Source organism: Mirounga angustirostris, unplaced genomic scaffold (assembly GCF_029215605.1).
Source record: "Mirounga angustirostris isolate CCGP_5_RB_7025 unplaced genomic scaffold, mMirAng1.0.hap1 SCAF_11, whole genome shotgun sequence".
NCBI lineage: Eukaryota > Metazoa > Chordata > Mammalia > Carnivora > Phocidae > Mirounga > Mirounga angustirostris.
This window is the reverse complement of record NW_026991719.1, coordinates 87,872,133-87,885,397: the sequence shown is the minus strand read 5'-3', so window position 1 is coordinate 87,885,397 and position 13,265 is coordinate 87,872,133. Positions and strand designations below refer to the sequence as shown.

Below are 13,265 nucleotides of genomic sequence, written 5' to 3'. Positions count from 1 at the left end.
GGCTAGGAGCGAGACTCCAACCACTCAGGCCAGAATCTGATATGTTCTTGCATCTTGCATCTGATAAGTTCTTCCCATCTTGTTAAGATGGGAATTCAAGTTGGAACGTAAGTTCAAACCATCTAGTTCCTAGGCTGGAGGTCAGGGATCTCCGCTTCATTTTCCCCAAAGGCCACTCAGGGCTTTTCCAGGATAACAACAAAGTCTTTTCATCTAATTTTTCCCCTAGCTAATGAGACTTGGGGGTGGCCTTCGCGAAGATTCCCAAGTGCACATTTAATTCTGTATTTCCATTCTTTCCATGGATGCACCTCAAAATAGAGTGTCTACTCCATAGCAGACACGGCATCTCTGGAGATACCATGGTAAAGGTGTCAACTGAGCACCCTGCCCTCTCAGACCTTCGGTCTAGTGAGAGCAACAGGTGCAGAATATCTCCCTACATGGTCCCCAGGTATCTTAATCCCCACTTCTCCAAAGGTGGACTCCTCATCTTCTACCCGAGACTCTTTTTCCCCTAGGCTTCCTCATGTCAGTGAGGAGATCCACTCAGTTGCCCGATCAAGAAACCTGGGAGTCATCCTTCACACCTCCCTCTGTCTAACCCACCAATTCCAACTAGCACTACAATGTATGGTTTTTACCCTCTGAAATCACTCTCAAATCTCTCTTTTCCCTGTCTTCACTGCCATGAACCTAGTCCAGGCCACCATTATTTCTCTTCAGGAAGTCACAGCCTCCTCACTGGGTTCCGTGTCTCTGGTCTTGCTGCCCCATCCTCTCCCTTCCTTTATATGTAGAGTTGATACTGTATGGACTTCGGTTAAGTTCCTTTCCCTTGCTGGGCATCAGCTTCTCCATCCTGAACGGGGTGAGTTCCTAAGTCTTGTGCAGCAATCTTTTCTGCGGTTCTGTGATCAGATGGTTCTCGATTGCACTCTGGGGTGGCTATCTAGACTTCCAACGAAGGTATTGCTGTGCCTGACCGCTGGCTTCTCAGTGTGCATATTCATTCATGCATTTCTCCTTTCATTCAGCATTTACTAAGCTCCCACTGTGTACTAGGCACTGTACTTAGTGCAGGTGATTCAGTGGGGGAATAAGAACATGACTTGTCCTCAAGGAGCTCAATCTGTTGGGGGGTATAGACACAAACAGGAGATCTAGCCCCTTCTGTGAGGTGGAAGTAATCATGGAAGGCTCCCTGGAGGAGCTGACATCTTTTTAATTTTTTTAAAAATTTTAAAAATATTTTTTAGAAAGAGAGAGCATGTGCAAGCAAGCGAGTGAGGGGGGTATGAAGGCTAGAGGGAGAGGGAAAGCGAGAATCTTAAGCAGGCTGCACACCCAGTGTGGGACTCGATGCAGGGCTCAATGCAGGGTTCGCTCTCATGACCCTGAGATCATGACCTGAATCGAAATCAAAAGTCAGACATTTAACCGACTGAGCCACCCAGGCGCCCCTGGAGGAGCTGATATCTTGGAGCCTGAATGATAAATAGGAGCTAACTAGGAGAGCAGAGACATGTACAAAGGCCCTGGGACAGGATGCTAAAAGAAAGTAAAGCAAGATTGGAGGATGGCAGACCAATTGGGAGGCTATGGCAACACTCTAGGGGAGACATGAGGAAGACCTGGATGAAGACCATGGGGATAGAGAGAAATGGACAGGTTTGAGTTGCATTTTGGAGGTGGAATTGACAGTCCTTGCTGGTGGATTGGATGCAGAAGATGAGGGAAGAGAGGTCATGGAGAACCCTTGGGTTTCTGGTTTAGTCAACTTTGTGGATAGACTGTCATTTGCTGAGTTAGTTCCATTTACTCAAGAGGAAGGAGCTGGTTTCGGGAATGGGATTGAGGAGAAGATGATGAGTTAGGCTTTGGTCATGTCTAGTTTGGGATGGTATATCCAGGTGGAGAGGCCTGGTGAGCAATTAGTTATAAGGATCTGGTATACTGAGAAGAGCAATCGGGGCTGGAGGTTCAGACTGGGGAGTCATTAGCATGTAGAGGAAGTTCCTTTAGGAGAATGAGCAGACACTGAAGAGCTGAGTGCCCAGGAGAGCCAAGACACCAACACCAAGTAAGGGGGGCAGTGTTCTCATAGATGTGGGGTGCTGGCATACATGCTCATTCATTCCAGGGTACACATCCCTGCCCCAAAGAGAGTTTTTCAATGATATCTGTGCATCTCCCACTTAAACTTAAGAGAACAAACATTAAAAATACCCAGTCATGGGGCGCCTGGGTGGCTCGGTCATTAATTAAGCATCTGCCTTCGGCTCAGGTCATGATCCCAGGGTCCTGGGATTGAGTCCCGCATCGGGCTCCCTGCTGGGCGGGAAGCCTGCTTCTCCCTCTCCCACTCCCCCTGCTTGTGTTCCGTCTCTCGCTCTCTCTCTCTCTGTGTCAAATAAATAAATAAAATCTTTAAAAAAAATACTCAATCATAACTTCTCCATTTTACCATAAATGATACCTAAAGAGGGAAGGGAATGGATACTTTCATGCTACCGGCCAGGCGTTCATTAACTCACTTAAATGCCTACAATAACCCTACACCAGAGCTATTGTTTCTTTTTTTTTCATTTTTTTTTTTTTAAGATTTTATTTATTTGCGAGAGAGAGAATGAGAGACAGAGAGCATGAGAGGGAGGAGGGTCAGAGGGAGAAGCAGACTCCCTGCTGAGCAGGGAGCCTTACGTGGGACTCGATCCCAGGACTCCGGGATCATGACCTGAGCCGAAGGCAGTCGCTTAACCAACTGAGCCACCCAGGCGCCCCAGAGCTATTGTTTCTCAGAGCTCTAGAGACTCAGTGGTTACGTCACTTGCCCAAGGTCACCTAGCTATTACATGGCAGTAAGGAGATTTGACTCCCGCTCTGTCTGACTCCAGATCCAGCACCACGATACCAGGTAACCACACTACACCGCCTCCTGCTATAGAGTTGGATCCTCAGGAAAGCCTGCACACGCTCCCTTTTCCCTTCTGCTTCATAAATATCATTTGCATCCCCTAGCTTAATGCTTTGCACTCCATTAAAATACAAATCCCCTTGGGGAGAAGTAAAGCTCTAAGTTGTTGTCAGTCATTTATGCCTCAGTGGCAATGAGTTTCAGATTCTTCCATGGGTTTAATTTTAATTTGTTGGGAGAAGGACACTGGAAACTTCAGGAAGGGATAAAAAGACAGAAAGGGGGCTAATAAGGAAAAGCCAGCCCCCTCTCCGTTTCACACTAGTGCCTAGTCTGAGGCGTGTGCTTTTATGATTCTTCGAGGCTATTTCTGCGCCTGTGTACCACAACAGTCTCCCCTTCTCCACGGTTTTGCTTTCCGTGGTTTCGGTTACCGTGGTCAACCATGGTCCAGAAGCTACGTCACCGCGCCTACGTCGTTCCCCTCACACCATCTCATCACGTAGGCATTTTACCACCTCACATCATCCCAAGAAGGGTGAGTCCAGAACAGTAAGATATTTTGAGAGAGAGAGACCACATTCACATTTTTTTTTACAGCAAATTGTTAATAGTTGTTCTGTTTTATTATTATTGTCAATCTTGTCCTGTGCCTGGTTTACAAATTAAACTTTATCATGTATGTGTGTAGAGGAAAAACGATAGTGTGTGTCTGTGTGTGTGTGTATATATATATATATATAGAGAGAGAGAGAGAGAGAGAGAGAGAGAGAGGTTTGGTACTATCTGCGGTTTCAGGCCACCACCAGGGGGGTGTGGAACACATACCCACGAATAAGGAGGGACTACTGTCTTTCATATGCAGACCCATTACCGGGTCTGTTACCTCAGTGATGTGGGGCCGGAGCTGTGGGTGTGGTCTGATCTAAGGTGACCCAAGACCGCATGCTAGCCCCAATGCCCTGTGGTCAGCAGGAAGCAGGTAGCCTGCGCGTCAGTCAGGCACTGCCGTTCCTGGCCTCAGGCACAAGTCCCAGCTCAGTCTCTGGAGAATTCGACCCTGCTGCACATATTTAAAATCCCTAGCAGATGGAGGCAGGAGAGCTTGTTGGAAAGACTGGGTGGAGTCCCTTCTGCCCTGTCTGGGTCTATTTGCCAAAATAAATGACATGTATGAGGGCAGGGCATTGGTCCAAGCCCATTGAAATTCTGCTATAGCAGGTCCCAACAGTGCTGGTGTTTCAGATTGGCTCTGGGAAATGATCAGAGTTAGGAAGAGAGAAATGATGTGTGAGCATCTGGCTGCCGCAGCCTACTGATGGGGACAGTCCCAGGGGCGGGCCCGGGGTAAGGGGGGCAGGCTCAAGGACCCCCTAGGACATCTGCCACTGGCGAACAGGGAAAGGGCCCCACACTGGCAGCCGGCGGTCTGGTTGGAGTCCCACGCTGTTCTCCTCACTAGCTATGGGACCCAAACAAGTCCTTCCCCTTCTCTCGGCCTCTTTTCTCTTCCCCCCATGTATAAAATAGAACCTAGATGAAATGGTCTCCGAGGGCCCTTTCTGCCCGAACATTCTGTGACTTCTCTGACACGGGTTTGATTTCTTTTTATTTGTAGTGAGAGAGGCCCACCCACCCACCTGCTTATCTGCAGCTGCTGTGTTCTCACGCTGACCTCTGCTGGCCATTATGAAAGGTGCCACCGAGCGCTTCTTCTTCGGAGGACCAAATTAAAAAAAAAAAAAAAAAAAAGGCAGTTCATCATTGATTTAGGGTTAAGCTTCCTCAGTAGAGTGGGCACAGGGACAGGAACCCCGTGCGTTGGAGACGAGCGAAAAGGAACATCCAGCTGGAAACACAGAGCAAGCATATCTATGACATATCAAATGTGTCCCTCCCTTCTTCCCGTTGTGGTCTTCAGCTGCTGGCCGTGCTCTGCACCGCTGTATGATGGATGGTACCGCAGGGGGGAGGAAGAGTCCTCGTCTCGGATCCTATGATCCAGAAGGGCCTGGCGCCCCACTGAGGAGGCAGTTCTAGGCTAGTGGTACCTCAGGGGCCTCCAGACATCCCGCAGGCCCCGCTTCTGGCCCTTAGCTGGGTCTGAGAGCTTTCCAGCCGGGGCCAGCCCAGAGGCTATACCTGGAGGTACGCGTGCCCCCGAGGGGGGCCATTTCAGAAGGCCCTTTGGAAAAAGAACTAGAATCCAAAGAATCCACGAGTCCTTTAAGAGACTCACTTTAAGCTCTCTGTGGCAAATTCAGCATGGCCGGCCAGCCGAGAGAAAGGGAGCAGGCCAGGGAATCCTGCCTTTTCTCGATGGAATCAGATTTCCTGTTAAGTCCAACCTTAGAATCACCACACTCCTATGTCTCCTTGGTTACTCTTGCTGAGCGTGTGCTCACAGGGGCAAGAGACCAGAGTTGGACTGTGCCAGCCAGGCCCTGCTCAGGCCCCAGTGATGCAAGCAAGATGGGAACTGGGCCACACCACAATCTGCTCTCTCAGTCCAATGGTTTATCGTGCTCTCCACCTCCCATCCCTTGATGTGAGAAAGCTTTGGGCAGGCCTCAGATTTGGGTCAAGCACTCAGTGCCCTGCTTGCATCCTCTCTGCTAGTAATAACCCGGCCTCAGCAAGCCCATCCTGGGCCCCATCCTGGGCCCCATCCTCCCACCAACCAGTCCCCTCCATCCCCAACAGCTGGTTCTTATCTGTCTCCCTTGTTCCAGCCTCAGGCAGGCTGGAATTTCAGCCCTGAAATGCTGCCTTCCTCCCATTCGTCCCCTGTCCCCAAACCTCTGAGGGTTCCCTATGCACTCCTCCATCTAGTCTTCAACTTTCCTTCTTTGCTTTCCAGGCCCGCCTCAGTTGGGGCCCCCTCAGCCTTTCCAGTGTGGGCCATGACTCCCCCAAGCCATGGACAGAACGTAAGCATTTCACAAACCCTCCATGGCCACCCCTTTCTTTGTGCTCCTGGACCACTTAGGCTCTGTTTTAGACCCGTACTGTTTGCTGTGGTTTTGTGGACATTAGTCTTGAAAGCTAGGCCTACTTTTTGGACTTCTTTGTTAATTTCTTTGTTAATCCTCAACCCGCCAGCATTATTTAAGTATTGGTATTGGTCTTTTTCTTTATATATATACTTACAAGAGTAATAAATAACAATCATTATAAACAAAATTCCAACAGTGGGAGGTAAGAGCATAAAAAGTGAAAGTTCTCATCCCACTCCATCGTTCCCAGAAATAAGCCATTAAGCACTCTGCAGCCTAGCACCCTTTAGAAGTTATATGTTGGGTGCTGGGGAAGGTTGAGTGGTGGGTGGTACCCCCAGAAAATTGCATCTCCTTAGGAAGAACATCTTTGTACTTCTTTGGATGAATTATTGGTCTTCATGGGCCTAATTGACACTGGAAACTTTACTCCAAAGGCCCCGCACAGCTGGTAGCCACTTGCCCAGTACGTGACTCTAACCACTACCTAAAGCATCTGTCCTGTTTCCAGCCTTTTAAAAGGTAATCCTTGAAGGTGAATACTAAAGAGCATGTCTAATGGGCTTTCCTGAGTTTTTCGCAGATCTGTAGGAAATTGCAGACAGTCAGTAAAAGGGCCAAGAGGTGGAGATGGGAAACGTTCATGAAAATAGGCTCTCTACCTGGTATGGCGTGGTGTTCTCTGAGAGGTAATGCACATTACTAATGATTTTCATCTTTCTGCCAAGAATATTCAGTACCTACTGGGATTTGTTCTAAATGATAGACTAGCCCGCCTGTGTTGCACCCACTGGGGTTAATTCTCTATCTCCGTCAGCTTTGAAATGTCAGCCTGAACTCTCAGACTTAACTGTTGCAGACACTTTATAACTAACACATTCAAAATCCTCAAGCTGCTCCCTCTTGCTATCATAATTGATACTTAATGGATAGTCTCAGGCTTCTTGAATTTTACACATTCAACACTCTACAGATGGTGGGTTGAAGGGAAAGAGGGAGAAAGAGAGAAGGAACAAATAAACAGTGTGTGTGTGTGTGTGTGTGTGTGTGTGTGTGTTCCCTGTAAGCATCTGTTTCCAGTTGCAGTGATGGGGCCCTGGGATCTGCAAACAAAGATGAGCTTTCGCAGGTTGGTCAGCCTATGGGTTTCTGGGTTTTCCCCTCTCTGGATCTTTTTCCCTTCTCTGGAACCCCCACCCCCACCCCGAGGCAATGTTCTTTAGGCCTAGCCATTTCTGGACTTCACTGCAAGTATGGGATTGGCCATTTGAATGTGAGTTATAAAATGTCACAATGCTCTCCAGCATTCTGTTCTTTCACTATTTTGACAATCTGATAGATGGCCTGGCATTAACTAGGAAGAGGACAATATTATCCCGCCTGAATAACTAATCTCCTAAGAAGTACAAAGTTGAAGGATCTTGGTGCACATGAATCTTATTAAATGTGCTTATAAAATATGTTCTATCCAAATAAGCTTAGCAGCCCCGAAAATAGCCTTTTCTGATCTGTGTCTGGAACTTTGGCATGCTTCACAGATCTCTAAGCCAAAATTATTTAGTGAAGTGATGACAGTGTTCTCTGTGCATGGGAAAATGGAAGTGTTGATGTTGAGTCCTCTATTGGCCTAATTGCACCCCTTCTCTCCATCTTAGGGGCGACCGGGACCAATCGGAATTCAAGGTCCAACAGGTCCACAAGGATTTGCCGGCCCTAGTGGTTTAGCAGGGTTGAAAGGAGAAAGAGGCTCCCCAGGCCCCCTGGGACCATATGGACCAAAAGGAGATAAGGTAAAAACACCAGAGCTTGGTTTCTCTTTGACTAATGGACCACACATATGAAGGTGAAAGGTTCTAAATCTCAGTTCTGTTTGTTTATGGAAATAATGCTAATCTTGAGTCCCTTGGTGCCAGGCTACAGACTTAAATAAGAAACAGGCTGGACGATATGCTGCTAATGGATCAACCCATTTCTAGAGACACCCTCATGGAAAGCAAGCCATAAAGCACATGTGTTGGCTACTTGCTGGGCAAGTGGGCTTGCTGGGCTGGGATTTCAGGTGGGTTCGAGGTGGGCATGGGTCAGAAGTTCAATCAGCTGGGCAGGAGAGGTCAGGAATCCAAGCAAGGAGACTGGGAAGCAAAGTGTCAGAATGCTAGGAAGCAGTCTGGGCCACGAAGGTAGGGAAAGAGATGCAAGAAAGGAGATTGATCATGTCATGGTAGCTGGCTGAGCTTAGCAGCTTAGTTTATGTTCCCTGCAGATTTTAATCACTTCCTATTCACCCCACTGTTAAGGGAGGGATTCCCACCCTAGGGTTCTGGGGATGGCAGAAGACATGACCCCTGACCTCGGATGGAAGAGATTGACATCAGGTTTATTAGTTACCTATACTCACAGCAGGGCCACATGGTGTGTGAGGGGAGGTGCACTCTGGAACAGACCAAACCAGAAGGGGCTGTGAGAGGTAGCCTTTGTAGTGTCAAAAGGGTGAGGTGCCCTTTGGTTCCCATGGGAGGATGTGGTTGGCTTGTTTGAATAATTTAATGAGCCATCAGGGACTGAAACCCACGACTCAGGGATAAGCAGGAACTGCTCCTGCTCTGTTTGATAAGGAGGGCCATTTCCCTAGGAGATCTTATCTATGGGAGCAGAGAAGACAGGGGAACTTGGGGCTAGGCCTTTAGAGGCCCTCCCAGTTTTCCCAGATGTCAAAGCAGCATGTAATATTGAGCTATTATTTTTGGTCTGGCACCATATTGCTCAAGATAAAAACTGGCCTCAGAACACAAACATATTTAAGACTTTGGGTAGAGGCAAGTGATCACTCGGACCTGGAGTAGGGAGCAAGGTGACACAATGTGGAGAGGGAGGTGCACAGCACTTCTTAGGTCATGAATCATGTGAAAGAACCCACTGAATCTAGTGGAGATCAGTTAGATTGTGTCTTACACCTTCCTCTTCCTACTCCTTGTTTTAGGGTCCCATGGGAGTTCCTGGCTTTCTCGGCATCAATGGGATTCCGGTGAGTATGTCCCCAGAGGCATTTTTCAACACCACTTCTAGGTCGTACCTCACGGCACACTCACCATAAGAAAATTAAGGAAAAAAAGCCAGCTGGGACATGTGCGGGCATGACTGTCAATACGTTAGCCAAAAAGAATTAGGTCTTGTGGGTCAAGGGGAGCTTTAACCGGAGATGATGTGTGGAGACACACATCAGAGTGCATGCATACTCATCATAAGAAAATTAAGGAAAAAAAGAATATTTAGAGGATACATAAAATTAGGCAGAAAAATACTTAGTGTTATCTCAATACATTTCATTCCAGTGATTTGTTCTCTTCAGTCTTATCTCATTCCAGAGTGAATTTCCCTTTAGTTTTTACAGAGCGACTATTCCAAAGATTGCACAGAGACAGCCCCTTCCCTTTATCCTGAGGACCTGGTTTTGCTGGAGATAAGTGAGGAATTTGGAGCTTACAGAACTCTCCTTTTCCCATTTTATCTGGTCCAACCCCTTGGTTGCTCCGTTTTCACCCTGTATCCTTATTTACACCACCACTGGAGAGTCCATGATTAACATTTTGCCAGCCTTTAAAATACAGTATTTGCAACTTGCTGCTGTCATTTTTTAGTTCTGCCTTTTGGCACGTGTCTAGATATCTAATCTGTAGCCTGGGCTGTGTTTGTCTATAGCAATGGTTTTCAGCCTTCTTTCAGAGAAGACCCAAAGGTTGTGTGGAAGGAAGCTCAGTGTACGAATCAGGGAAAAGTGGAGCTTCTTTGTTTGAGGGAGGTTTTAGAGCCTGCTTTTATCCTTCCAACAACCTCGAAGGGTTTCTTCTGAACCATATCTAAGAACAGTTTGGCAAATCCTGGACTTAACAGCTTCTTGCGTTATACTGTGTTATCATCTCGTATCAAGGAAGGGGGCTTAAACCTCCTTGTGCCAGTCTGTAGGTATTTCTCGTGCACTCACTAGATGCTGTCTCTCTACTACGGGGATACAGAAAAAGCGTATGGATCTACCCTCAAAGATATTATCATCTGGGGGCACCTGGGTGGCTCAGCCGGTTGAGCGTCTGCTTTCGGCTCAGGTCATGATCCCGGGGTCCTGGGATCGAGCCCCACATCAGGCTCCCTGCTCAGTGGGAAGCCCGCTTCTCCCTCTCCCTGCTTGTCTGCTCTCTCTCTCTCTCAAATAAATAAAATATTTTAAAAAGATATTATCATCTGATCCATTTTCTTTCCAGCTCTAGTATACAGTTGTGGAGTTGGAGGACAGAGTCTTGTTTCCTTATATTTGTTATCTGTATCAACAAATCGGCCATCAGAATTCTGCATTTTATCCAACTGTGGAGTCTGCAAAATGCCCAGAAATGGGCCAGCAGAGACATAAGTGGATGGGGTTAGCTGTCCTTTCATGACATCCTCTGGCATTTTCCCCTGGCTGTCTTCCTATCGGCACTTTATCCAGAGTCTCCGCTCGGATTGTGTGTCTTCTGGGAGCCAGCGGGTAAGGAAAACGAGAAAGCTGGAAAGCGCCTCTTCCATTCCTCCTTTGGAGCTGAGTGGGGGATTTGGAGCTTACAGCAGCACTGGGCTCTTCCTCCTGCAGTCTCTTTTTAATGGGGGCTGGAAGGAAGCGAATCCTGTGACACAGAGGCTGATTTCAATTCTGAACTGGGACATGCCCCAGAGTCCAGCTGGATACTTCTCTCTCCAGCGTGTGGCCAGGAGAGTGCTAGGGCTTGCAGGAATTGCTCACTTCTCTCTGGGGCTTCATTGCTTGGGAGAATGAGGTACAGGTGTCCAGATTCTTCCAAATGAATGCACTGCTCCCGATAGAAGTCCCCACTCCCTTGGCCCTTCTCTTGACCAAAGGTTGTCTATGTTTGCTTTTGACCATTGATTGCTTTAGCTTCAGGCTCCAAGACTCTCTTACTCCGTGAAATTATTCTCCCTTGTTCCTTCCCTCTCTTCCAGGGGTTCAAGATGTATTTATTGGGCACCTTCTGTTTGCTGCTTACCTCTCCCTTCCATCTCTAATCTCCTAGGAGTCCTCGGTGTCTGTTCCATGCACTCTAGCTCCTTATTACATGTGGCCCATGGTATTTATTAGTTGTCTTGTGTGATGGTCTTATCTAGCTTCCTTGAAAGTGCAGAGTACCTCTTCTGCTCCACTCGGAGGCCTCAGAGACCCCAGAGCTGAATTCACCACATACTAGAACGTTAGAAATATCTGTGGGACTGGCTCCAACCCCTAGTGCCCACATAAGCAACAGTTGTCAGACTGGCAGGACTCCCTCAGACACAGGAAGGCATAGACACCCTTGGCCGAGCCAGACTAATTATTTCGCTCTACTTTCGTCAGCTGAAACCAACAGCTTTCCCAACACATCTTACTAAACTGGATGACTGCACAAATCTGATTCCCCACTTAATACTGGCTGATCGCTAACATATGTGTCACTGGTTTTGGTCCCAAAACTCCATTGTTGCTGCCATGTAGGTAGTTTCAACATGAGTGAGCAAGTAATCATTTTACGATCATCCAAGTCTGTGCATCAAGGGGCACAGCAACCAGTTGGGAGAATGAACAAACACACATTCATCAAGATAGTCAACATTTGACTAACATCAACTCGGGGCGGTAGGCTTGTGGTTTTTCATGATATCACAGCTGTGCATTGGAGCTGTTGGCACCCACAAGAAATGTGTGTTTATCAACTGTTTTCAGTTCACATAAGGTTGGGAGCAGAAGTTTTCAAGTTGTCCTTTGCAATGTATGTTTAGCTTTTCTCCTGGAGTTAATCTCAAACATTTCCCTTCCTAGAGACTCGTAACTGAACACACCAGATTTATATCTTCGGAGTGAGCACAAACCACTCACCAAACGGAAACTTTTCCCTTTGAAATCTGGGTTCTCAGGAACATTGCTTTTCTGGATTACAGCACATCTTCTTATCCTGTGTGTTTGGCACCTTGCGGTTGTATAGAATCATGGTCTCCTCCCTCAAAGAGCTACGTTCCCCTTGAAAACTGACACACACATATGTAAAATCATTAGCTAACACCAGAAGGGGCCCATTGCCTGAAATGCTGTGGTGCTACTGAGAGAATTCAAAGGAGATAGAACTTCAGCCCGGTGGCATACCCTTGCCGACTTGCCTGGGAGAAGTAGACTTCCTGTTCATTGAGCTCCTATGTAGTAAACTTAGCCTCATTTAATTGTAGCCATAAACTGTTCATTTCATTCTGATGTTGACAACAACCCTAGGAGGTAGTATTGTTCATCTCCATTTTTTACGGATGAAGAAACTGAGGCTCAAGCTGGGGAGAGGCAAAGCTGGGATTGGAACACAAGTCTGGCTGACTCAGAATATGCTTTAGCTGTCACCTCAGCTGAACAAGACAAGGCTGACAGGTCTAAGTCAAATGCCAGAGGTTAATTCCAGAGAATTCAGCTAAGGGGGGGAAAGAGTGAACAGGTGCTGCCTGGAATCCTGCAGGTAGAAGGTATTAGGAATTCAGGCAAGGGGCGCCTGGGTGGCTCAGTCAATGGAGCGTCTGACTCTTGATTTCAGCTCAGGTCATGATCTCAGGGTCGTGATATGGGGCCCCACGTCGGGCTCCGCACTCAGCGCAGAATCTGCTTGAGATTCTCTCTCTTCCTCTGCCCCTCTCCCCCCGTCGTGCTCGCTCTCTAAAATAAATAATTTTTTTTTAAAAAAAGGAATTCAGGCAAGAAAACCACAGGATTGGGGCCCAAGTTAAAAAAAACCGTAGATACCAAGGGGTAAGAAGTCAGGAAGAGTTTTGATGTCAAACACAACCAAGTCTCAAGGAGTAAGGTGGGTCTCTAGGACTGAGCCAACCTATTGTCTTTGCCTTAACTCATCCCTGTTACCCAGCTGAGCGATGACCCCTAGCACGTTTGGCTGGGATATTTTATTTTATTTTATTTTATTTTATTTTATTTATTTATTTTTAAAGATTTTATTTATTTATTTGACAGAGAGAGACACAGCGAGAGAGGGAACAGAAGCAGGGGGAGTAGGAGAGGGAGAAGCAGGCTTCCCGTCGAGGAGGGAGCCCGATGCGGGGCTCGATCCCAGGACCCTAGGATCATGACCTGAGCCGAAGGCAGACGCTTAACGACTGAGCCACCCAGGCGCCCCGGCTGGGATATTTTAAAGTGGCGATCAGGATCCCGGGAAGAAATAGACACTCCACCTGAAAGGATTAACTGAAGAGAGTGTCGTGAAGGGTATATTTAAAGGATGTAGGCATGATTCAGGGCAACAGCAATGAATTGCAAAGCAGCTGACACAAAAGCTTTGGCTGCC

The 13,265-nt window shown here is 47.4% G+C and overlaps 1 protein-coding gene across 2 annotated transcripts in view; it reads left to right on the top strand.

Annotated features, from left to right (window-relative positions):
• COL4A6 (collagen type IV alpha 6 chain) overlaps positions 1–13,265 on the top strand; it is a 274,938-nt gene that overhangs the window by 205,000 nt on the left and 56,673 nt on the right. For both annotated transcript variants that reach the window (XM_064574460.1, XM_045881370.3), the window contains exons 4-5: positions 7,569–7,703; positions 8,894–8,938. In XM_064574460.1, coding sequence (XP_064430530.1) covers positions 7,569–7,703; positions 8,894–8,938 — 180 coding nt within the window. The remainder of the gene's footprint in view (positions 1–7,568; positions 7,704–8,893; positions 8,939–13,265) is intronic.